At 40.9% G+C, this 25,495-nt stretch overlaps 1 protein-coding gene across 1 annotated transcript; it reads right to left on the bottom strand.

Moving 5' to 3' along the window:
• Positions 1 to 6,183: 6,183 nt before the first annotated feature.
• Positions 6,184 to 23,663, bottom strand: mmp17b (matrix metallopeptidase 17b). The gene is made up of 12 exons (XM_034222856.1): positions 23,554 to 23,663; positions 18,553 to 18,766; positions 17,597 to 17,729; positions 16,582 to 16,735; positions 16,333 to 16,441; positions 15,950 to 16,127; positions 13,639 to 13,815; positions 13,042 to 13,135; positions 9,472 to 9,545; positions 9,225 to 9,374; positions 8,832 to 9,089; positions 6,184 to 7,360 (listed from the first exon to the last, which is right to left on the bottom strand). Exons 2-12 carry the CDS (start codon positions 18,679 to 18,681, stop codon positions 6,990 to 6,992), a joined length of 1,827 nt encoding a protein of 608 aa, XP_034078747.1. The 5' UTR covers positions 18,682 to 18,766; positions 23,554 to 23,663; the 3' UTR covers positions 6,184 to 6,989.
• Positions 23,664 to 25,495: the final 1,832 nt, after the last annotated feature.

Raw genomic sequence — 25,495 nt, 5'->3', positions numbered from 1 at the left:
GTTCATGTTAAATAGTTTCCCAGTGACGATTACAAATCTACCGTTCTTGTCAGCCGTAATATCAAGTGGTTCAAAGACTACGCCCCTTGCCACAAGGATAGAAACCCCTCTTGCTTTTGCCTGGAAGGTAGAATGAAAGTGCTGCCCCGCCCAAGATGCCAGAAATCTGTCATTGTCTGCGGAACGCAAATGTGTTTCTTGAAGGAAGATAATGCCGGCGTTGAACTGCTTCAGATGATTGAGTACTTTCCTTCTTTTAATTGGGTGGTTCAGACCCTTGACATTCCAGCTCACAGTGTTAAGAGAGCGACTCATATGTTGGGAGAAATAGGGAGTCCACACCAAACCAACCCTTTGAATAGGGTTGGTTTGGTGTGGACTCCTGTCAACATTAGGAAAAAGGAAATAGACCATTGTATGTTTACTATCCACACCAGACCATTGTAAAGAGAAAAAAAACAATGTGCAATTATTATAACATCCCCACCCTGTCCCAAAACCCCAAATGGCTTCCAAAGAACTCAAAAGCAAAATAAAATTAACCATACCCCAGAAAGCAACTGTGTTAATCAGTTGCATGCTCTCCCCAAAACGTACCATCTGCAAATCAACTTCCCTGCACTTGCTATCTCAGCCCCACAATCCACATTGATACAAGTACCTCAGAATCAAAGCGTTTTCAACTTTAAATGTATGTTAACAACCTTACACACGAAGAGGTTAAACAAAAAGCAGTGCTCGGGGATGTAAATAAGAAAAAAGAAAATGCATACATATATATACATACACACACACACACACACATACATACATACACACATACATACATACACACATATATATACATATATATACATATATATATACACACATACATATATATATATATATACATACATACATACACACACAGACATATATACACACACACACACACATACATACACACATATATATACATATATATATACACACATACATATATATACATACATACATACATACACAGACAGACATATATACATACACACACACACACACACACATACATACACACATATATATACATATATATATACACACATACATATATATATATACATACATACATACATACATACACACACACAGACAAATATACATACAAAATAAAATAAAAAGGTAACTAGATAATAACAATAATGAAATAAGTGATACAAATAAACAATGGTAAACAGCTATATTAATTGAAATAAGAAATAGTAATAATGAGTAAATAAGCATTTGGAGGGTCAAAACGTGACATTCTTTTCAGGACACACACACAGCCGAGGGCTTCACAACTATATGGAGCATAGGTGGCATATCTCAATGCAAATCATCTCACGAATAGATTAACAGACTATTTCACTTTTTGAAACTATTTTTCTTTTTCTATTTACTATTTACTTGCACTATATTTTTTTGTTTATCTGTTTTATTCGTTTGCACTGTTGGAGGAGCCTGTGACCTAAGATGTTCATCGTCATAACTACGCTGTAGCTATGTAAGTACGACAAATAAAAACCTTGAACCTTGAATTTATTTGAAAGGTGGGCTTATTAACACATGAAGACAACTGTGTTATATAGGCTCACATATATATTTACAGTTGTTCTCGATTGCTAACACACTAAAATGCTACATAAAGCACAATTATTTTAACCGACACTCAAAGAGCAAAACATCGGCTCAAATCTCCAAAACTCTAAACACGTTTTCAGCTTTTCACACAATTTGCAAATCAACATGGCACTTTCTGCAAACCACTGCACACGTTTCTCCACGTAAGACACAGGAATCTGACATGAAGTCACGTGTTAGCAGGTTTAAAACACTGATATTCAAAATGCCTCACACATGGACCAATGAGCAAGAAGCATGTTCCACCTGACCAAACACCTGATAGCATCATTGTTGGCTCATCAATCAGGATGTTAGCACTATAAAAAGACCACAGGTGAGTACTCTCTTACAGCAACAATGGAAGCCAACATGGAAGCAAGAGCAAGAGCAAGAGCAAGAGCAAGAGCAAGAGCAAGAGCAAGAGCAAGAGCAAGAGCAAGAGCAAGAGCAAGAGCAAGAGCAAGAGCAAGAGCAAGAGCAAGAGCAAGAGCAAGAGCAAGAGCAAGAGCAAGAGCAAGAGCAAGAGCAAGAGCAAGAGCATTACTATTACTATTACTGTAATTGAATTGTTGGCATGTTGCAGACTATAACTGTACAAACATCCTGCACAATGTACTGTGGTAAACTCACTTTTATGCAACACAGACACTGACCGACCACTATGTCTTTGTTGTTTATCTGAAGGACTGAGAAACAAAGAGGTGGAAGGCTAAGGATTTCCAATGAGGCCGGAAGCAGCAGTTACTAACTGGGTTTGGGCAAACAATGCATCACACTTAGAGAGATCTGAAGCATAGTAACTATGTGCTGAGATGTTGCTCAATGTTATCTTTGAATAAAATGTGATTTGTTTCAACAACTCATTTGTATTTCTTCATTTACTGTATTTCTGTAAACTCAAGCAAATCTATCTCTGCAGAAACCTCTAGAGCAGTGGTTCCCAAACGGTGTGCCGCGGCACACTGGTGTGCCGTGAGGCAAGTCCGGGTGTGCCGTGGGATTTTGTGACAACCATACGTTATTATTGCAATATACAACTACACAAAAATAATTATTTTTTAATTTACTATATCAGTACTTTGTAGCTTTATATGTACGTAATCTGCGCGACTTGCGCATCCACATCTCCACGTGCAGTGCTACATAAACATGGCTGAGTCAGCGATAACTGTCGAGGGGAGGAGGTATGCCCATTACTTTGAGTTCGTCCGAAGAATAGACAGGAATGTGATGGTGAGGTGCAAACTGTGTCCAGGCCAGAAGCTGTTATCCACTGCTGGAAACACCACGTCAAACCTCAACAAGCACCTGCAACGAACACATGCTAAGGTGAAGCTACCGCACACGCTATTTGTTGTTTGTTTATATCACGTAGTCTGTTCTTCTTCTCTGTCTTCCGGTTGTTGCCTGTTTTGAATGACAAATACACACTACCGCCGCCTGCTGGTAAGGAAAGTTATTGCCACTCACGCATGCGCAGTTCGTACGTGCTCGGCGAGAAAAGTAACGAGTTACTTTATCTAGATAGTAACGAAGTAGTGTAATATATTACTTTTTTTAAAGTAATACATTTATAATTTGTAGTTCAGGACCATGGACAATGCAGCTTCCTTGCATTGACAGTTTTCTGTGCTGAATTTCTGCTGAGTTTCCTTTGCCTCATTTTTAATGTTGTGACCTGTCTGGTTTAAATGAGTGTGTTGCTGCTTTGATGAAGCCTAATTTGATAAAGTTTCAAATTAATTTCTGAAATATTTCGTTAATAAATATTTCACGAGTAATATAGTTGTCTTTGTCACATTTTATTTGGCATTAGTAAATAATTATGCACATGTACAGATATTTTACATGATATGAGTGATAACACGTGTTATAAGGGCTATTTTGCACAATAGGTGTGCCTTGATATTTTTACTTATCCTTTGGTGTGCCTTGGGCACAAAAAGTTTGGGAACCACTGCTCTAGAGCATAGCCCATAACAGATGAGAGTGCTTTAGAGTATGCTCAGCAGTGTGTAGCTGGATGGTCAAACAATCTAGCATTATGAATGAAGTGTGTTATATTTGGTGCTAAAGTTTGCATTTGGTAAGTGTTTATGTAGTTTTGAGGGCAGTTCTTCACTTAGCAGGAGAAATGTGGTGTTTTGCACTTTGGGTGTGTGGTTTTGTGAATTGTGTTTAGTGTTCTGAGAAACTGAGCAATTAAAAAAAAAAAGTGTGTTAGCAATCGAGAAAAACTGTAAGAAGTACAATACAGCACATACAATACAATACAAGCACAAGTTTCAGGTGGGGGCCATATATCATTATACTTTAAGAATTTGCTGAGGGCCAATTAGAAATGGACAACGGGCCGCATTTGGCCCCCGGGCCGTAGTTTAGACACTCCTGGGTTAGAGGTTTAGTTTTGATGCCGGCACCCCAAAGCTTTGCCTCCGTCCCCTCCTGGTAAACTCTCTGGATTCCTGCCCACCTTCTCCACCTAGACCACACTGTGGACCAAGCATCCCCCCCCTGTGGACTCACCCTGGCTCTGCTCAACCCCTCTGCCTCTACCTTTAAGTATTCTTAAAACATGTTTTTTCAACCGCTCTCAGTGCTTTGGGTTCTGAATTTGGGTTCAATCAGTTATCCAGCCTAACAGGAGCTGGCTGACATCGTGCACAGTGGCACATGCTCTACTGAACATACTAATGTCATGATATGTCATTCTATCCATACATGTAGTACAGTAACTTCTTCATAATCTATCTATTCTTGATTTGAGAGATTTATTGTTGACATGTTGTTACGTGTGCTGAGGACGGGCTCTGTATTTGATTTACTGTAAAGATCAGACTTTATTTGGATTGAAGAGAGCAGATCACATTACATTATGTGATTATCAGTATATCCTCAGTTCATATTATAGCAAGGCAAAATGAACTGTTTCAAAACTCAAAATGCTGCAGCTCGTGTACTAACCAGAGTTAGGAAAAGGGACCACATTACTCCTGTTCTGGCTGCCTTACACTAAAATAGTAGCTGCTTCTCCCTCTGTCAAGATTAGGGAGAATAGTCTTAGGTCCATTCACCTTATTACCATTTGTGATTATGAATTGCATACGTGTACCACGTTCCTGGATCAGTCAGTCAGAGGTTCTGTAAATTGGAACTACATTGGGTGGTGTTCTTCTTGGAGACTTTTAAGGTGAAGTAACAAAAAAAGTAATTTTTTCAACATGGAGAGTCTTCCATTTAAGTCAATACAGACATGTAACCTTAAAGGTAACTAAGTGCCACTATAGAACACAGGATAGCATTTAAAATTCTTCTTCTCGCCTACAAAGCCCTTAATGGGCAGGCGCCATCTTACCTTAAAAAACTCATTATACCCTACTGTCCTATTAGGGCATTGCGTTCCAAGAATGCAGGGTTGTTGGTTGTTCTGAGAGTCTCTAAAAGTACAATGGGAGCCAGAGCCTTTTCTTATCAAGCTCCACATTTGTGGAATCAGCTTCCCGTTTGTGTTCGGGCGGCAGACACCCTATCCGTTTTTAAGAGTGCGCTTAAGACCTTCCTTTTTGATAAAGCTTATAGTTAGGGCTGATTAGATTCAGCCCCTAGTTTTGCTGATATAGGCTTAGTTTGTCGGGGGACATCTTACTTCTTCCTTCTCTCTGTCTATACCTGTGTACTCTCATGTTCCGAATAACCCAGCTTCCCCAAATGTCTTTCTTTTTGGTGTCTGTATACGCCGGGATCCGGAGTCATGGATGATCCTGCGGTCCTGGATCGCGAGCCCTGGATCGCGAGTCGTGGCTGTGGTCCTGGATCATAGGTCCTGGATGGATATCCTCGTGGATTCATCTTCCTATTATACACACATGCATTTCCAAACATTTGGACTACCTATGTTGCAAATGTATTATCTCTTCAATTTACACACGGCATCTATTGCACGTCTGTCCGTCCTGGGAGAGTGATCCCTCCTCTGTTGCTCTCCCTGAGGTTTCTCCCATTTTTCCCTTTAAACTGTGGGTTTTCTCCGGAAGTTTTTCCTTGTACGATGTGAGGGTCTAAGGACAGAGGGTGTCGTATTGTCATACTAATATTTTGTACAAACTGTGAAGTCCACTGAGACAAATGTAACATTTGTGATATTGGGCTATATAAATAAACATTGATTGATTGATTGATTGATTGATTGATTGATTGATTGTTTGGTGTATATAATACAGTGTATAACATAAACTGTATTTGAACAAACTGTGCAAAGAGATAACTACAACAGCATATTAAGGCAAAGGGAAATAAACTAATTCAAATAGAGGGGGGTAATATAGAGAGAAGAAAAGTGGTATACTGTATATATGTATATGAGTAAAAAAATGTGAAATTCTCAATTTTCTTTGAATATTATGATGATCATTTCAATGAATGGCTGCTTTGTAACGCCAAGCAGCAAATAGCCGTTGAAACACTGTGGGAAACTTCACATGACTGTCTAAAGGAGATATTTTATTTACATTATATTGATTTGGTAAATAAAATAAAGCGTTTATTCAGCTGAGTAAACTACTTTATTATTGCTGGACATTTTTATTCCAAGAATTTTACAAAGACTGGGGAGAAGTGCTTTAAACTCATAACTCATTCATAATCGTTATACAACATAAAAAAGGACCTGAGAGCAAGGCTTGGATTTGAGATAACACATTTTCACACAATTAAAGTACCTCATTAGGGCCCAATGTCTTTACAGGACACTTCCCCCGTCTGAATCAAATAAAGCACACATTATATCCATTCAAATTATTTGTCTTACTCTTATAATGTATATTACAGAGGAGTTATTTCTTTTATCATGATTTGGATGTCCATGAAGATGTTCCCATCTTGCTCAGCTGCTTCAGAAAGGACAGAAAGAGCCTGTAACGGAGGTGATCTCTGGGCCCATAGATCTCGGCCTCCGTTACGGATTGTATAGCTTCATTGTTGGTGATTGTGTTCACCTGGTGCCCTGTGTTGTCTCCTCCCCCCTCACCTGTGTCTTGTTGGCTTGATTAGTCTGTGTGTATTTAGGCTCTGTGTTTCCTGTTAGTGTGTCATGTACCACAATGAGAAAGAAATGCCCACACCGGGTTGTATTTGGGACGTTCTGCCTCTGTCTCCTTGCTTGGTCGGGCCGCTCAACGGTCAGCTTCACAGAGCCTGAATCCTGTTAGGCTAACTGCAGCTCTGATTGGATCTTCCCGTCCCTCACTCAGGAGTAGGAGCTGGTTTAGTGAGAGCACCTGGGGAATGTTTGTAGATGAGTTTCTCTCCTCTGGCAACACAGCTGACCTTCACTGTCTAGTGCAGCTTTACAAGGCCATCAGAGTGATCAGCAACAAGGCAGCGAGACAAGAGGATGGGCTGCCACACAGAGCTCCATTTTGGCAAGAGCATTGTGTCAGGACGGGTAAACCTCTGTCCTGCCTGTCCCTCTCATGGGTTCTCCTCCTTCCTCCTTCCTTCTCCTTTTCTGTCTCCCCCTTCCACCTCTCCCTGAGCTCCTGTCTGCCAGCAGGTGGAGACAGAGACAGGGAGAGGTCGTCCAGCACAGGTGAGGACGAGGACGGGTCGGGGCAGTCCAGCCAGTCTGCACTGGAGGATCGAGGGTACCCGTCCTGCACTGGGGAGCCTGGAAACAGGAACTTCCAGTAGGAGTCTCCTTTGAAGAGATAGACCGAGCCTGCAGAAGAGGGAGAGAATCAACAGCCTGGATAAGATAAAGGTGATTGTGTTCTAGTCAATAAGCAACAAGCTGAAGTCACTACAAAGGGCAGCAGATTTGCCAACATGTTTTGCTGATTTGCATACGATTTAAACATATAAGGGAGGCAGTGGCCTAGTGCGTTGGTGTTCGTATCAGGGGAGCACAGGTTCAAACCCCACTGCAGTCAGCATGTCGTTGTGTCCCTGAGACATTTCAAGTCGCTTTGGATAAAAGCTTCTAACAAGTGACATGTAATGTAATATAAAATGGCATAAAAGAGAGATCTACAGAAAATAGAGCCTTATAGTTTGTTAACAAAGTTTTAAAGCGAAGAAAGGGTTCAGACAATAATAGTTCACTAATATAAGGATTTGTATTTCATGCCTGTAAACTGCAGATTGATGTATGTAAAAATTAGTAGGTAGTTAGTTTGAACACAGTAGTAAAATTTGAATTTATGAGGGAAAGAAATAACTCGGTTCCTCATCAGAATGACAGGAATGGCTGGCCCACTTGAACAATCGGACTGTGTCAGAATCGCATCGAAAAAGAAGAATATGAACATGACGTTGGAAAATGTGCTTTAATGTTGAAAAAGTTATTTATTTTTCTCATACTGCCTGTGCTGCAGCACCTCTTTTCACCCTCTGTCTGAAACCAGAGCCCAGTCTGCTCTGATTGGTTAGCCGGCAAAGCTCTGTTGTGATTGGTCAACCGCTTATACCTCATTCACACCAACTGTGTTTCGGGGCTGGTTCGGAGCTGGAGCTTGAAAAGCACCGGGTTTTCCTGTTCACACCGCAGCGGAGCAGCCTCTTAGCTCCGGAATCCGGTTCATTTCGAGCACCAAAAAATTGTCCGGCTAGAGCAAAAGCACCGCATACGTCACGCTTACGTCGAGGCGGAGGCAGAAGCGGGATCAACTCCTGAACAACAACAAAAAGCCGGTGTTGTATCCAGCTTGTACACAACGATGGAGAAACTTAACAAGCAGCAGTGGTCCACTGAAGAGACCAGCTACCTACTGGGAATCTGGTCTTCCGAAGAGGTACAGAGGAAGCTGGAGCACAATCGGCCATTGTTGTTGTTGTCGGTGTGAGCTGTGAGGGGTTTCCGTGCGGTTTGGCTTAATGAAGCAAGCACGCAAACGGTTACGTCATGACGCAAAGACGCAGCACCAGTCGGACTCTGGGCGGTGTGAAAAGAGCCGGAGCTAAACCGAAGAACCGGTTCTGAACCTGAAAAACCGGAGTTGCGTTGGTGTGAATGAGGTATTAGAGATGCCCCATAGCCTTTAGCGTACAATGTTTGCTGGAGCGCTAGCAAATAGAAGCTCAACAATCGAAATACTCATAAGGCCTTTTTAACCTGTGACCACATTACTTGAACCTAACCCTTATTTCACTGTTACTGGCAGGTGGAAAAGGGTAGGCACATCTGTACACACCCTCGCTGTCTGTGGTGATGCCACTCACTCCCTCTCTGAGGAGCTGAGTCCAGTCGTCTTCTTGCTTCTCTTCCTCAGCGTTTGCCATGTTCCCCCACACAGGACCCTCCTCTGGCTCCCAGACAAGACCCCACCTCTCTGCTGCTGCTTCCTCCACTTTGTCTGCTCCATCTAAGCTCAGCCCCATCCTGAGGGAGGAGAGGGGCTGAGGGAAGCCCTCCTGGAGCGACAGATCTCTGAACAGCCAGAACTGAGAACCTGCAGCAAGACACAGTTGGAGATGTCAATCTTTTATGAGTCAACTTTGTAACTGATCCATTTATTCATTCATGCTTTTCATAAGTAAGAAGAATAATCCTGTATAATTAATATCATGTATTAACATTATTATACCACTGATAAAGATAATGGCATGATCTGAGGGTCTCTCCAGCACAGCATGCAGCTGAGGCAGGTCAGGAGGTAGAGCCCTCCACAGCCTCCTGACTGAGGCCCCCTGACTCGATACCAAGCCCCCACCATTGACTCGCCACATAGTCAGACCTGGAGGGAGAATAAGGACCAGTGATGCAAGGTGTCAGTGCCAGACAGTTGTCATCTTCACAAAATGAATGTCTTTTTTCTATTTGTGCACTCAGACCTTTGAAGAAGAAAGTCTCTCCTCGGATCCTTGCCACTGCATCAAAGCTGGTGTTACAGCGGTCTATGAAGGGGCTGAGGGGGACACCTTCAGTCAGTACTTCACAATTATTAGAACCTTATGTTGTGCTAATTTTTTCTTATTCGAAGTGCATCTACTGTGACTGGGAAGAGAATTAGCAATGCATTGTGAAGCAGCAGTATTACAAAGTCACTTCTTTGACAGACAGGAAGCCAGGGCAAAGACCTCAGAGTTCTTCTGTGGTTTGAACATTGACGACCGAGCTGAGTTCAGACTTTTCATCGTTTGTCGTTAGTTGAAAAATACCTCAGTTTCTTTATTTAATTAAAGAAAATTCTGATATCCAGTCATTGCTTTTTTCAATGCACTCACTCAGTGCTTGTATTGGAATCATAGTCCCCTTGGGAAATAGTTGTGGACATTTTACTTGTCACCTGCATAGTTATGGTAACTTATTTTGCTGTTATCCATTTGCTGAGCCTGTGGAGAGAAGGGGACCCAGGGTGGAGCCTTGAGGAACTTCACATGTCATATTTGACAGCTAAGATTTGTAATATAGAAACAGAGTAGTCCTCAAATCAGTAAAGAAGGACTAACCATTTTTCCAGCTGGTCTAATATGCTATGGTTGATGTTTTTAATTCAACAAGTCCTCCAACTCATACGACCAAATGGGTCGATTGTTTAAGCCCTTATTACGACCAAATATGTCGTTTGTTCAAGCGCTTAATACGTCCTATAATTACGTTTTAAAGTTGTCGGCCTCTAGTGCTCCCGTTGAATGCAAACGTTACAGATGGTCGTTTATTCACAAATAACCCTCTCTGTAAAATCCTAAATTGTAGGATAGTTTGGCCATTAAAACGCTTTATGATTAGATTTCTAGCGAGAAGTATATATTGTACTTTTAGAATCCACGTCCAGTCGATATGTAGGATCTATAGTTTGATAGATATTACGAAGATGATTTGAGGTTTCGTCAGGAGAACGTGTATATGCGGCAAGCTTCCATGTAAAGTTACCGGTTGAAAACAGTATTTCCGGTCTCGACGTTTTCATAATAAAACCAATGATCAAATGATTTAACAGTGATATCTGCAGTACTCACCCACTAAAAAACATCAGTTTATCCTAGTTAATTATACGACATTAATTGGTTTAAATTGTGTACAATGCTTTTGTGTTTTTCCCATAGGGTTTTCTCTTTCGATTCTGAGAGACACATTTCTTTTTTCAGAGGTTTTGATAGGCTAAAATCACGCCGCAATGCACGTCGGGATATGGTGTTTATGTGATATGAAATCGGAAAACATTTAAAAAAATAATAATAATACTTTATTCCGAGTGTTCTTGCTTTTCTCTTTGAAAGTCATCACATAACGGCATTGTAATACACGGTTCGGCTGCATTAAATATTACACATCTGCCGTAGATATGTATTTATAGAGCCCTGATCAGAAGACCTTTTGACAAACTGGAAGAGATGCCGCCAAAACTGAATACGTGACGTGGACCATAAAATATCAACAATTAAACAACATCTTCCATTTATTTTCACACAATACGTATCCTTGCAGTATCAACACTAATTCGGCTGACTTTTATATTTGATCCAATAAGTAGATAGTCTGTATTTACACCATAACGGTGCACAGCTGATAGAAAGGGACTTTTTTGTAGTTTTTAAAGATATTACTGATTTTCTGAACTACCTTTCCAACTCCTCGTGCAGTTGACTGTTACAGGTCTATAAAAGTTTATGGTACAATGCATAAGCTTCACATTGAGAGACTGAAACTGTATTTTCCTTTACCGTTCTGTTTTAATTTCACAATAAAGTGAATAGTCATATTATGTTTGATATTATTATGTTTTAACTAGACCACTGGTCTAAACCGCACCTCCTAGTGGTTAAAGCACGTTATTGAATTTAGTTGTTGAATAAGTTTAATTTTTATGAAAACATTTAAATATTAAGAGTAGCCTATACAAAATAGGGGTCAATGATAGAAATATAGAATAGAAAATATCAAGAAGATACTGTAGTGATCTCTACAATAAAACAGTTTAGTGCAGGACGTCCAAAGATATTAACAGGAGGATGTGCAAAACAGACAAACTGATAAGGCTGAATTTTACTCAGGTGTAACTAAAGTCTGATTTAAGGGTTGTTTATATTTCACATCATTAATCAGAATCTGCAAAGTAACAAAAATAAATGTAGTAGAGTAAAAATACCAGGTTGACCTCTGAATTGTAGTGGAGTAGAACAAAGTAGTACATGCTGCTGTAACAAAAACATTTCCCAACTTGGGATCAATAAAGTATCTTATCTTAAGATGATCGATGGCTACTGCCATATTTGCTAAATGTGCATCTGAACCTTGACAAGTGCATGTTTCAGGCTTATCAATGAACAACAGGAGGGGTCACAGACATAAGACCAGCTGTTAAATAAAGCTCTTCTGACCTTAGCTGTCATGTGGGTATATTAATGCTGCCCATTATGGGCACAAGCAATTTTCACCCATGTATTAATTATATGTTTTAAATTTGATAACACCAATGTGTTTCGTATTCCCTAAACCTCCAGGGATGTATACAGTTTAATACTGGCAACTTCTAATTGTGGGAAATACGAAAACGTCTTATAAAACTACAATTCCAAGTAGAGACGTGCCATAGAACATATTGCGAAACACACAATAGCCAGCATGTGTAATTCTGGGGGGGAGGGCTGGGCTGGACCCGTCCAAGTCCAGTTTTGGATAGTCTGGCGTGGTTCCATTCCATTTCAAAGAGCTGTTTGACATTCGGCGTAACCTTGTCTCACTGTCACTCCAACATCCAATCACAGAGCTTGAGGGCTAATCACGGGGTTTGTAAAGCAAGGCGGATGTTGTAGTCCCAAACGATAGCTGGGGATTCTGGGTAGTGTAGTGTCTTCGGAAACTCTGTAGTGTCTAAACTCCGAAAAAACTATTTGTTTCTCCGAATCGAAGGTTAAAAACACAAAAGCATTGTACACAATTTAAACCAATCAATATTGTGTAATTAACAAGGATAAACTGATGTTTTTAAGTGGATGAGTAATGGAGATCATTTGACAGTGTGGGGAATACTTCCGGTTTTATTATGAAAACTTCGAGACCGGAAATACTGTTTTCACCCATGCTAACTTTACATGGAAGCTGCCCCATATACACGTTCTCCTGGCGAGACCTCAAATTATCTTCGTATATCTATCAAACTGTAGATCCTACACATCCACTGGACGTAGATTATAAAAGTACAATATACACTTCTCGCTAGAAATCTAATAAAAAAGCATTTTAATGGCCAAACTATTCCACAATTTAGGATTTTCCAGAGGGTAATTTGTGAATAAACGACCCTCCGGAGCGTTTGCAATCGACAGGAGCTTGTTGTTTCTTACACGACCACTAGAGGTGCTACACTTTAAAACGTGACTCTGGGTCGTATTTAGCTGCTGAACAATCGACCTATATGGTCGTTTTTTGTAGGAGGACAGGCTGTTTTAATATCTTACCCATATTTGTGATGATGGTGGTGACCTCTGTGGCGAAGCTGAGGGTCTGGGGCGAGGCGTGGAGCATCAGTGGCCAGCAGCTGGTTCCTTTTCCCTAAATCAGAAGATCAAATCTAATCAGATACTATATATATATATATAATAATGATGTAGCATAAAAATACTCAACGTTATGCTCAACAGCTGCTGATTGGCCCGGAGAAGCATAATGACTAAAAACAACGCAGTCACACATTTTCTAACAGTGAATGTCTTTCTTTGGAAACTTAAGTCTTAACAATACATGGCTTTCACTTTTCAGCATATTGTGGAGGATAAAACCGTCTGTACTTCCTCGATAACAAACAACTGGTTCAACGTTGTCCTCATTTAGCCATGCACGCTATGTGGCCATTTTGACTATCTGAATATGTTAAGTCCTAATAATTAATTCATTATGTCTTCTTTCTATGGTGGTGTTGTGATGCTAGACTATATTTGGTTCTTGATATAATATATGCATCCTCATGTGCCAACCATGCATTTGCACCCTTTATTCTCATTGTAGACAATCTGGTGTTTAAACTCAGCTGTGAGAAAGGTCTACTTTTGCCTTACCATAGAGCTGAGTGATGTGCTCCAGATCTTGAGCTCCCAGGCGGTAGTGGAGAGGGTCTCCGGCGGGCCCCTGGTAGTACGGCCTCATCACTGAGTTGCGAGACGAGGAGTGAGCAAGGCCCAGAGCATGGCCAAACTCATGGACCAGCACTGTGAACAGGTCGGTACCCTCAGAGGCTGGGGGGGGGAGAAGAGAGGAAGACCATGAGCTAATGAGAAGCTGTGGGGGATCGTGGTCCTAATGTCTTTTGATTTGGAGCGATTGTGACAGGTTGTGACTATTATGGCCAAAACCCCAGAAATCAGATACTCAAGGTTGCAATGCTCATTACACACCACAAGATGGAGCAGTTGGACAGAATCAACCACACATTGACAGTGTTGCATTTCTTTGGATCTTCTTGCTAAACAGAGAGCAAATGTAAAGTTTGAGGCAGCTTTGTTTCTATTGGCTAGCATAATTGTACCCCTCACATAGAAAATGGCTAATTACATCATGAATCATGCTGTGCAAGTGAAAGAATGATAATAATAAGAAGCGATCATTCCCCACTGGACCATGACCATCATCACATTTAATAGCAATGCATAAATAATGCTTTGTACAAAATGGATCATTTGGAAGGTAGCTACACAGTGCATGGGGATTCACTACAAACAGGACCACATCTTTATAAGCAGATTTATGAAAGCGTTTAACACAATTAATATTGATATAAATATTCACAGTCACAGAAGCTTTTCGGAACTTGTCATTTAATCGTATAATGTTACATTTGCTTTCTGTTAACCCTCCTGTTGTCTTCGGGTCAAATCTGACCGATTTACTACTTTCATCAATCATAACTTTTTTGTTTTATATTCGAGTGCATTAAGGCTTTATGATATCCTTCACAGTAGACATTTGAACATATAAAATTGCTGATCACCACTTTCATTGAATTTTGGATGATTTAGTCAACTTTGTAACACCATGGTGTTCCCGGTCAAACATGACCACCATAAAGAAAAGGAATTAGTAACTATCGGGATCAGATAAAACACACACACACACATCCTAGATGTGTTCCCCCCCCCCTTATGTGCCCATCCCCCCCATGTGAATCACACACACACACGCACACACACACACACACACACAGAACAATTTGACACATTTCCCGCTCTTATGTGCCCATCCCCCCCATGTGAATCACACACACACACACACACACACACACACACACACACACACACACACAACAATTTGACACATTTCCCGCTCTTATGTGCCCATCCCCCCACATGGATCACACCTGGCACACGCAATACATGTTCAGTGTCTGTTCTTTGTATATTTACTGCAGTTTTTCCTGTATACCAGTAGTCTGATGCAATATTTACAGTTTGAAAGGGTGTTAAATGAAATGTGGTGATGATTAATGTGTGATGGAAATGATGGTACTAAAGCTTAATACAGTGTAAACCTAATGAAATGTAAACTGCTGTATTCTGCAAATGTCATGTCAACGGTTTGACTGATTAGGTCAAATCCCTGGAGTGACCTTTGAATGTGTGTGAGTGATCAACAGATGTTTTTGCAAGGGGGTTTTATGACACTACAGGAAGGAAGTTAAGATAAGGTGTTATCTGTATCCCTTTTGCTCTGTATTGAGTGAAGGTTTTGCATACCGTGTCTGAGGGGTATCTGTATATCCCATTGTCTTGTATAGTGATGGTTTTGCATACTGTGCCAGAGGGGGTATCAGCTGGCCTCCCAGAATGTTGTTGTAATGTAAATCTGCTTTGATGTCCTCCTATAAAGAGAGCCGGTTTCACTCTGAACAGTACGTGCTCTTTTGGAGGAGACGTCATACTTGCACGTATAAAAGATCCTTATTGCTTTTAATACGAATATTGTGTTGCTGTACGTTTGTTACCTTGCTGATTATTCTCTCTAGACCACAGCTGTTTAGAAAGCTGCTACGACAAATGGTTTTTGTGTTTATGTAATAGCAGTTAAAACAGGACCGGTCAAATTTGACTGCGAACACCAAAGTAAGGGGGGGTGGAACGAAGACAATAGGAGGGTTAATAAAATGGTCCCTCTCTCACAGACCTCGAGTAGTGAGCCACCACATTGACACAAACGGACACATTCTTTGATTTTATAGATAAAATGGCGATCAATAGAAATAGCTTGCCAGTTGAAAGACAAAAGAACAATCATTGAGACACAAAGAAATGTAAAGCTGTGACACGTCGTCTTTGTCTTTCTGCAGAAAAGCAGGAATAAACCTGTTGTAATTGTGCAGAAATATATATTGCTAACCTGGCTGTCTAAAGGCCCACTCCTCCTCTGCATCCAGGTGGACTCCTCCGGCCCGGGCAGCGTCTGATGGGAAGAAAGCATGGCCGACTGCACCTCCTGCCCCGTCAAAGGGATAGCCATCTCCGTGGTAACCATGGAGGAAGTCTACCTGTAGGTCTGCTGTATGTGGGCTGCCCACCTGAACACAGAGGGCAACAGAAGGGACATGGTGGTGATCAATGTCCTCACATGGCTCACTCTGTAGGAAACTCACACCCGTCATTTATTTTATTTTTTTAAACCTTTATTTATCCAGATAAATCCCATTGAGATCATTGAACTCTTTTACAAGGGAGACCTGCTATCATGCTGTCATGAATTCAGCATCAGGTATAAATACCCACCTCATGGAACTCCAGGGGAGTTGGCTCTGCCCACACTCTCAGAGCATAGAACACCAGGGAGCGAATGGTCTCCCGGGACAGATGTGAGGAGGAGGGGTATGAACGCAACCTGCACAAAGTGTGTTTGTGTGAGTAAGAGAGAGACAGAGGGAAAGACACACACTTGACTTTGAATAACTATAAAATACACATGTTTGTTCCAGTTTGCAGATCATAAGTATGATTTAAGATAACTTCATTTGAACCAACCTCCAGTTAATGCTCCTGCGTGTCCACATGGAGAGGGCCCTTTTCCTCCTTCTCCTCATGTTGCCTCTCTCTTGGTTGGCCGCTGGTTTGGCTTGGTCCTCCTGGTCAGGCAGGGAGCAGCGTGGACTCCTCATCAACGCATTTGTCTCCTCATCTGGACACACCAAATCATAGAAGAACCAGAGGAGACAGTATGATTCACATACAGAAGACCAGATTCAGGAAGGACGAGGCTGACCGTCAGCGTGTTGCATCTTAAAGTTCTCCTATCACGCAACATGCACTTTTCGATGTCTTTTATACCTAAATATGTATCCCCGGTGTGTAAGGAGACTCACAAAGTGTCGAAAACAAAACCCTCTCTCTTTTCCTCCGTACCCAAATCTCTAAAAATGGAGGAGCTGATCCAGATTTGCGTCCGATATGACGTAATATCTGAAATGTAGGCTGGCTTTACACGCACGGCCCTATCAGAAACGTCTCTATCAGAATCAAAGCGCAACGTTTTTTGGACGTAATATTGTCTTTGTTTACATGAGCAAGCATCGCTAACACTCAGAGCTAACCTGTACTGGAGAGAGCTAACCTGTACTGGAGAGAGTATGTGTAAAGAAGCAGGAAAAATAAAGGAACTCACCTTGTGGTAAACCCGCAAGAGAAAAAGTATTTGAGCTCCATACTGTTTCAGAAATAATGCTTGATGTGGTTTAGAACATGATATGGCGTTTAATCACGGCAGCATTTGGCTGAGTATCTGGGTAGAATTCTCCTGCATGAGCTCCCCTCTCCTCTCGTTTATTTTTTATTTATTTAAAGCTACAGACCCAGAATCAGCACTTCTCTAACAGGGCTGAAATAGAGGGGTATGAAGCTACAATGGGTGATCTGTTTGGTATTTTGAGCAAAACACTTCATAGACATGTTTTTATATATTTCTATATATCTGAGACCTAAAAATAGTGTAATTGGACCCCTTTAAAGCAAAGCATTTAGCCTTCCACCGTGTTAACCTCACCTATAACTCCAGTGTCTTTGAGGCCTGCAAACCTCTGCATGGCCCTCACAGCGTTAGTGACAGCTGTCCAGGCCTGCAGCTGCCCAGTGGAGGGGTCTGAGGGTGGGAGGTAGCCATATTTCATCAACCAATCCTATGAGAAGAAAATAATGTTACTCCGACTGCTGTTATAGATGCACCGGCATTGAGTAGTAAAAGCAAAGGGTTATAATCATGTCTATGTCCATGCACAACATTTTGAAACACTTTATTTGTTAGAATAGGATTTGTGTTAAATAAAACTCTTAAATAAAACTTTTTCTTCAGTTTTATTGCCATAAAAATACCTCTCCAGTATAGCTAGCTAACAAACTAATTTAGCTAGGTGCCGTCTTTTCAGACAGAGTATCCACAGTGTGTCAAAAGAGATGACCTTTCCATGTTCTCTGTATGGAGTCAGGTTTATTGCAGATTATAGATTATTTATTGCAGATTATAGATTATAAATAAATCATTTAGGGACAAGGGGGTGAGATTAATTAAATGATACTTCTTCTCACTCCTTTTCGAACACTAGATGTGGCACTGTTTATGTTGCTAATGCTGTTGTTGTAAATGTGATTTTTTGTTTTGATTTCTCTTACATGACTATGCACTGCAATATTTGTTTTGTAATTATTCATTTTACTTGTTCGAAATAAATGTATCAATCAATCAATCAAAAGGTCAATCTCAATATTAATGAATGCACACAGGACTCGTGTTTTGTTTTATAAACACATGAATATTATTGCATCAATGCTCTGTAAGATCTTGGCATGTATGATTCAAAGGTTTTATTGTCATATGCACAAAGCTACTGTGTAGAAATGGCAATGAAATTCTTCTGACCTGAGCTCCAACAATGCAACACATATATTAAAATACAAACATACAAAATAAAAAGTTGTGCAAAAAGTCTATATGCTTTTCTTTACCACCAGTTTGGTGCCCTCATCTTCAGTGGGTGTCGCGGGTGCAGAGGAGGGTGTGGGGGTCACATCAGCAGTAGAAGACGTTTGCATCCATCCATTGCTCAGACACAAAAAGATAATCCACATCTTCATCTTGGCAGCATTTTCTTTTGGCTCAAATATTTACTTTGAAATCTTTAGCACCATTTGTAAATCCATCTGAGGTCATTCTCCATCCCTGTCGGGGAAAACAAGGTTGGAGATGAAATTGCAGCAGTGAATACATCAATTATTACATGTCACTTGTTAGTCGCTTTTATCCAAAGCGACTTACACTCAATACTCTGGGCAATCCCCACAGGAGCAATTTGGGGTGAAGTGTCTCAGGGACACAACGACATGCTGACTGCAGTGGGGTTTGAACCTGCTATCCTCTGATTCGAAGATCAGCGCAATAATCCACTGAGCCACAGCCTCCCGGAAATGGAAATGTTATTGCAAATGAGTCCAATATTGGTAATACAAGAACATGTTAAAGTAATTGTTGGGAAAATATTAAGCAAGACAGAAGACACATTCCCTATTGAGTGTTATCAGCCCATGTAATGGCTGTTATTTTGTTATGATGTTCTCTCTACTAGTATGTTAATCCTAACTGGCCAAACTGCTATGTTGCTATGTTTAAAAAAAGATCAATGGTTGTGCTAAAACAAATATGTTTCTTATATCAGTTAAGTTTAATATGTCGGAGTACGGAACCTACTCGAAATGCAGCAGGCAGCTTCCATGAGGCTGGTTCCTGTTGAGACAGCCGTTCAACAGGCCGACAACATCTTTATGGATTGAACCTGTTATTAATATTGTTTGGGCCATGGAGCAACCTTGTCATTCATATGGACTGGTCTTTGTGTCTACCTGATGTAAGTTCTTTTAGCTGTTTCTAGTTTCCATGAACTCCTGAGAAAAATGTATGTCTCTTTAGTCCAAAATGCTTTAGGATGTTCACCATAGTCTCTAACTGTGTCTGTCTGCTGCTTTTCTTCATCTGCAGGTAGTGGACAATGTACCTTTGCAGTAAACAGTGTACAGCTTTTCACAGCTGTCTGCTGCGGCTGAAAACCAGTGAAGGAAAACAATGACAGCAGCCGGACAGAGAGAAGCTTTGAGTAGGTAGAGTCATCACTACAAAGCACCTTCACATTGTCACAATGTTTTCAGATCATCACAATACTTTGTTTTATTTATATATATATTTAAAATATATTGATTATAACTGCTTTAGGTGCCCCATATGGAGCATACGCAACGAGTAAAGCAACGAGTAAAGCAACGAATAAAGCAACGAGTAAAGCAAGGAGTAAAGCAAGGAGTAAAGCAAGGAGTAAAGCAACGAATAAAGCAACGAGTAAAGCAACGAGTAAAGCAACGAGTAAAGCAACGAGTAAAGCAACGAGTAAAGCAACGGGTAAAGTAACGGGTAAAGTAACGGGTAAAGCAACGAGTAAAGCAACGGGTAAAGCAACGAGTAAAGCAACGAGTAAAGCAACGAATAAAGCAACGAGTAAAGCAACGAGTAAAGCAACGAATAAAGCAACGAGTAAAGCAACGAGTAAAGCAACGAGTAAAGCAACGAGTAAAGCAACGAGTAAAGCAACGAGTAAAGCAACGGGTAAAGTAACGGGTAAAGTAACGGGTAAAGCAACGGGTAAAGCAACGGGTAAAGCAACGGGTAAAGCAACGAGTAAAGCAACGGGTAAAGCAACGGGTAAAGCAACGAGTAAAGTAACGAGTAAAGTAACGGGTAAAGCAACGGGTAAAGCAACGGGTAAAGCAACGGGTAAAGCAACAAGTAAAGTAACGAGTAAAGTAACGGGTAAAGCAACGGGTAAAGCAACGGGTAAAGCAACGAGTAAAGCAACGAGTAAAGTAACGAGTAAAGCAACGAGTAAAGCAACGAATCAAGCAACGAGTAAAGTAACGCGTTGAAAAGTAATATATTACTTTTTTTGAGTAACGACCCCATCTCTGGTCACATCTAGCTGTGTGCTCTGGTGCCATTTCTTTCAGGTTACTTTGCTCAGCAACCAACCAGCAAACTGCAGCAGCTGATCTTTTCCCAGGCATTGTTTCTAAGATGTTTCTATTACAAATGGTAAAAGCAGTGTTTTGTCTCTGCTCTACCCCGCTATGCTCAGTGTGTGTTTGTGTATGCCAACACACAGGAATTAGAAACCTGAAACACACTTCAGGAGAATAATATTGAACGTGGGACAGTTTAGCACCTCTGCTCCAAAAATGTATACATTGGAACACTGGATAGATTTTACGTTAAGGGTAATCCTACAATAAAACAATGAACCTCTTCTCCACGTCAACTGAAAACTGATATGAATTGAAGAAAATAAAGATGGCCGTGATAGTTTGTTCATCGTCACGTGATAAGAGTAGCAAGCTGCTGCCTTCAAGAAGTTCAACTACTTTAGAATTAGGGCACAGCTGTTGGGAAAAATAGGCTTTGTGCTTCACGATGGCATCACTTTCACGTTTAAGTGCGCCTTCCGTCTGTCTTCATTGACAGCAGTGGATTTGAGCGTGTAGAAAATGTGGTATGTGTACGATAAGCAGTGTTGGGACTAACGCGTCATAGTAACGCGTTACTATAACGCCGTTATTTGTAACTAGTACTCTAACGCATTACTTTTCAAATTCAGTAACTCAGTTACCGTTACTACATGGTGCGTTACTCCGTTAGTTTTTTTATATAGTCAACAGCCAGGCGTAAATGTACTTAGATACTTCCTGTGTCACATGCGGAGACGCGCTGTGGGCGTGTTTGTGTTGTTTACTAACAAGACTATCATGGCGGCGGCGGAGCTCAAGTCTAGTTTCTCCACCTGGAGATATTCTCACTATTTCACTTTTGTCGAGCACAAAGAAAAGAACGTTTTAGTTAAATGTAAGTTGTGTCCTGGCGGGTCAAAGATCCTATCTACTGCCCAAACCAGTAATTCAAATCTCTTAAAACATCTGCAAAAACAACATGCTGGGACGAAGCTAGTAGCTAAGACCACAGAGACTCAGCCGACGCCACTCCACCTCCACCTAAACAACAGCGGCTGGATTTTAACCAAGGGACTGCTAGCCAGGGAAAAGTCGATAAAGCCATTGCACGGTATGTTGTAGAAAACATGCAGGCTATTGCTACAGTGGAGTCACCTGCTTTCAGGGAGCTAGTTAGCATGATAGCATGTCCGGGCGGCACACGGCATATGGGACGGAAAACTTTTTCCAACTACCTGGAGAAAGAATATACAAAAATGGAAAGCCAGCTAATATCGATGCAATCCAGATTGCATATAATGCATGTCAAGTTGATCAACAGATTGTATTATTCTCCAATGCAATAACAGTACTGAAATGAAGGCTATAAGGGCATTAATGGGAGCCCCTTTTTCAAGTAACTAAAACGTTACTTTTCAAAGTAAGGCATTACTTTTTTGTGTAAGTAACTAGTAAAGTAACTGAGTTACTTTTGAAATGAAGTAACTAGTAATGGTAACTAGTTACTGGTTTTCAGTAACTAGCACAACACTGACGATAAGCGAGTCAAATTAACCAAACATTAACGACTCTTTGAAATGCCCAAAATCCATCAGAAATCTGTCAGAATATGCAATTTAACCAAAATCTTCCATCAAATATACAACTACAGGAGACTCTTATCTCCAGTGTATTAACTAACTTTAGCGAATGCAATGCCTTTAAGCTTCTTTGGCTCTAACGAAAAACCCTTTGACATCCAACATCACAACAGCATGAATGAGTTAAAGCGGTCAGTGGGTGAAGTCGACGGGAAACATCCATCCTGTATTCCCACTGGGGGACAATATACCAGATTCAATCAGAAGATGGACAGAAATTACCATACAAGACGGAGGGGAGGGTCCCGGTACAGGACAGGGGTTTGATGTGAGTGTGTGTCCGTGTCACTCAGAGGCTTCCTTTAATTAAGTTAGAGGGTATACCATTTCAGTTAAAGCATGGAGGCAGAGAGGACAGGATGAAAAGGAGGGATGAATGGAGGACGAGGATTGCAATGACATTAAGAGGCAAAGAGGGCAAGAGTCACCGGGGGTGTTCTGTTAAGAAGCCTCAAATGCAAGGTCATATTAAACTGATTCTGTGAAACACATTTTCATAACATATATTTGTTTTGTGAAACATTAGCTTACACATTTTACGTTAGCTCTTCTTCTTAACAGTACATTCAACATGCTGCTTTTTGACAGCCTGTTCAGTTTCATTTCAATTTCCCAATTCGGGATCAATTAAGTAAATCTAATACAAACCGAACTTTGTATAACACAATGTCAGTGCGTTCAAAACATGTTTTCTATGAGAAAGCTGATATATTTGTGGCCGTGGCTGAGAACATTGAGATCACAGCCATTATTGAATAACCCGAACCCTCACTGAGCCTTTTGTTTGCTTATTATAGTTACCTATGTTTTAGTTTTAGACCAAGTAGCAACATTAAAAAACACACCCAAAATAATCAGCACATCTCTTCCAGAATCTGATTCGAGGTTAAGGGTTAGAAGGTAAAACAAAAAAAACATTGAATTCTCTGTAATTGAAATATCTTCTCTGATAAGTATGTCTAATATCCCGGCTACTGTCCTGCTCTGAAGCCAAACTTTCCCTTAAGGCTTAACAGAAGCCAATCACTATATATATACCACTAAATTGTGTCCTTGGGCAGGACACTTTACCCGCATTTGCTCCTGTGGGTAACGTCCGCAGTAATGACTCTTACATGTCTAATATGTGTAATGTGTACTTGTAAAGCGCTTTGAGCACCTGTAAAAGCGCTCTAATAAAAAATGTAATGCATTATTATTATTATTTATTATTAAATGTCAGGATATGACTCATGCAATATTCTCACTATCTGGCATGCACACCTCAGAGAAGCTTACAGGTCAGCAGATAAGCTGCACACAGCATTAAGGAAGAGTGTTTTACCTTCCTCCTCTGCGTCCGTCCTCTTCTTCACTCCCTCTTTATCTGCCACTATAGGAACAGATGGCTCCTTTCTCTTCTCTTGATTCTTCCCTAAGACCCCCACTCCCCACCCTCTGCCCCACCCACTGCCACACTGAGAGTACAAATGTCAGCGTTTGTGGAAGCAGTCCCTTTCCTTCACTTCAGAAGATTCAACCTCAGTTTCCTCACTGTTCCATCTGTGAGCTCTGCATCCCCACACATCGTTAACATACATGATAATAGATGCGTTGGTTTGACACGATTCCGCTTTTCTAAAATGAAAGAAAGCCCTCTCTGGAATCCTGTATTTGACCCGGGAGGATTAGTGAGTGTTACACAGCAAAGATGGGTTTAGATGTGTGTGTGTGCATGTTTCCCTGTGTGCAACATCTGCATGTGTATCTTCTCTCGTGACGGTATTAACATTTTACACACAATCCTCTTAACATGCGGATTAAAAAGTCAAATGAAGACCAACAGATGTGTCTCTCTGTCTGTGTTCCCTCGTGTTCTCTCTCTCTGCGAGCCAACACAGCTTTCACTGTGATCTGTTTCTTTGAATACAGCTGCCTTCCATTCAACACTCTTGAAATGAAAAGCAGAGGACATGAAGTGGAATCACATACTTGGAAGACTGAGTGCATATTATTAGTACCTTGATATTGTCTATATGCCGATTCATGTTCAGAATAATATTCTCCATACTTTCCCTGTAATCTGCTCTTTTACCGCAAAGACCAACACGCGTGAGGCTGATGTGATAGTACAGAAGACACACATACAGACTTCACAATCAAAATACTTGATTTCTCCTGGTGGGGACATTGGGTTTTGTATTTGTAATATTTTAGAATATAAATGTGGGTCCCACAGTAATATCGGGCCTGATAATAGACATGATATCATATTGCAAACCTTCTTTGTATTTCTTTAACCTGTTTCTGATGTTCATGTGCCATTTGAATATCTAGTAGGTAAGTGAGAGTTACCACGAGTGAAGCTCAGGGGTCCTTCAGGGGAATCCTTAGTGCCGAGAGCAGCCTCGTGCAGTGATGTACACTAGCGAAATGCAGATAATATATGATCATTTATCGGAATGTGAAATGTGTGTCAGCCGCTATCGCTTGATTGGACTAATGGCTGTATTTGAGCCTCCTTTAACTGAACAGCGAGTTGTGTGTGTGGTGAAAGGTGTCAGAATATGTGTTTAGTGGGTTAATAGTAAGCATACTTATAGTAGTCTATGTTTAATGTAAGTTTGAGCATGTGAATGAAAGTTTAGAATAAGACATTACTTATTGTAGCGTGCCCGGTGCAATTAACAAATCAAAAGGATTTTATTTTATAAACTTTCGATGCATGGAAGTCCCTTTTATGTCAATGTATGCAACATAAAAGAAATAAAAAGGGATATAAACATAATAAGTTTACAGTATAGTACAAGTCCTTGTAGCCACAGGGACACAGTGTCTGAGGCACAGGAAGGAGGCAGGACGTCCTCCTCAGAGACCCTCTGAAGGCTCCTCCTTCTTCTCTATTGTTTACCCCTGCATCTCTTGTCACATGCCATAAATGCTCCAGTAATAAAGCCTAAAAGACAACAATGAAAACTGAAATGTTACTGTGGTTCATCGGAGTTAGCTGCTGCTTCACCTGTGTGTGTGTGTGTGTGTGTGTGTGTGTGTGTGTGTGTGTGTGTGTGTGTGTGTGTGCGTGTGCGTGTGCGTGTGTGTGTGTGTGTGTGGGGGTGTGTGTGTGTGTGTGTGTGTGTGTGTGTGTGTGTACTTCTGATAATGTGCTACTTTATCAAACCACCAGGGCTTTTAAAACATTTTCAGTATAGAAACTCTCAGAAACGCACAGTTCACAACCTGCTCAGCGATATATAGCAAACAGGCGAAGTTAGTGATTAGCTGGGAAA

The sequence above is a fragment of the Gymnodraco acuticeps genome, unplaced genomic scaffold, assembly GCF_902827175.1.
Source record: "Gymnodraco acuticeps unplaced genomic scaffold, fGymAcu1.1, whole genome shotgun sequence".
Classification (NCBI taxonomy): Eukaryota; Metazoa; Chordata; class Actinopteri; order Perciformes; family Bathydraconidae; genus Gymnodraco; species Gymnodraco acuticeps.
This window is presented reverse-complemented; position numbering and strand designations above follow the sequence as displayed.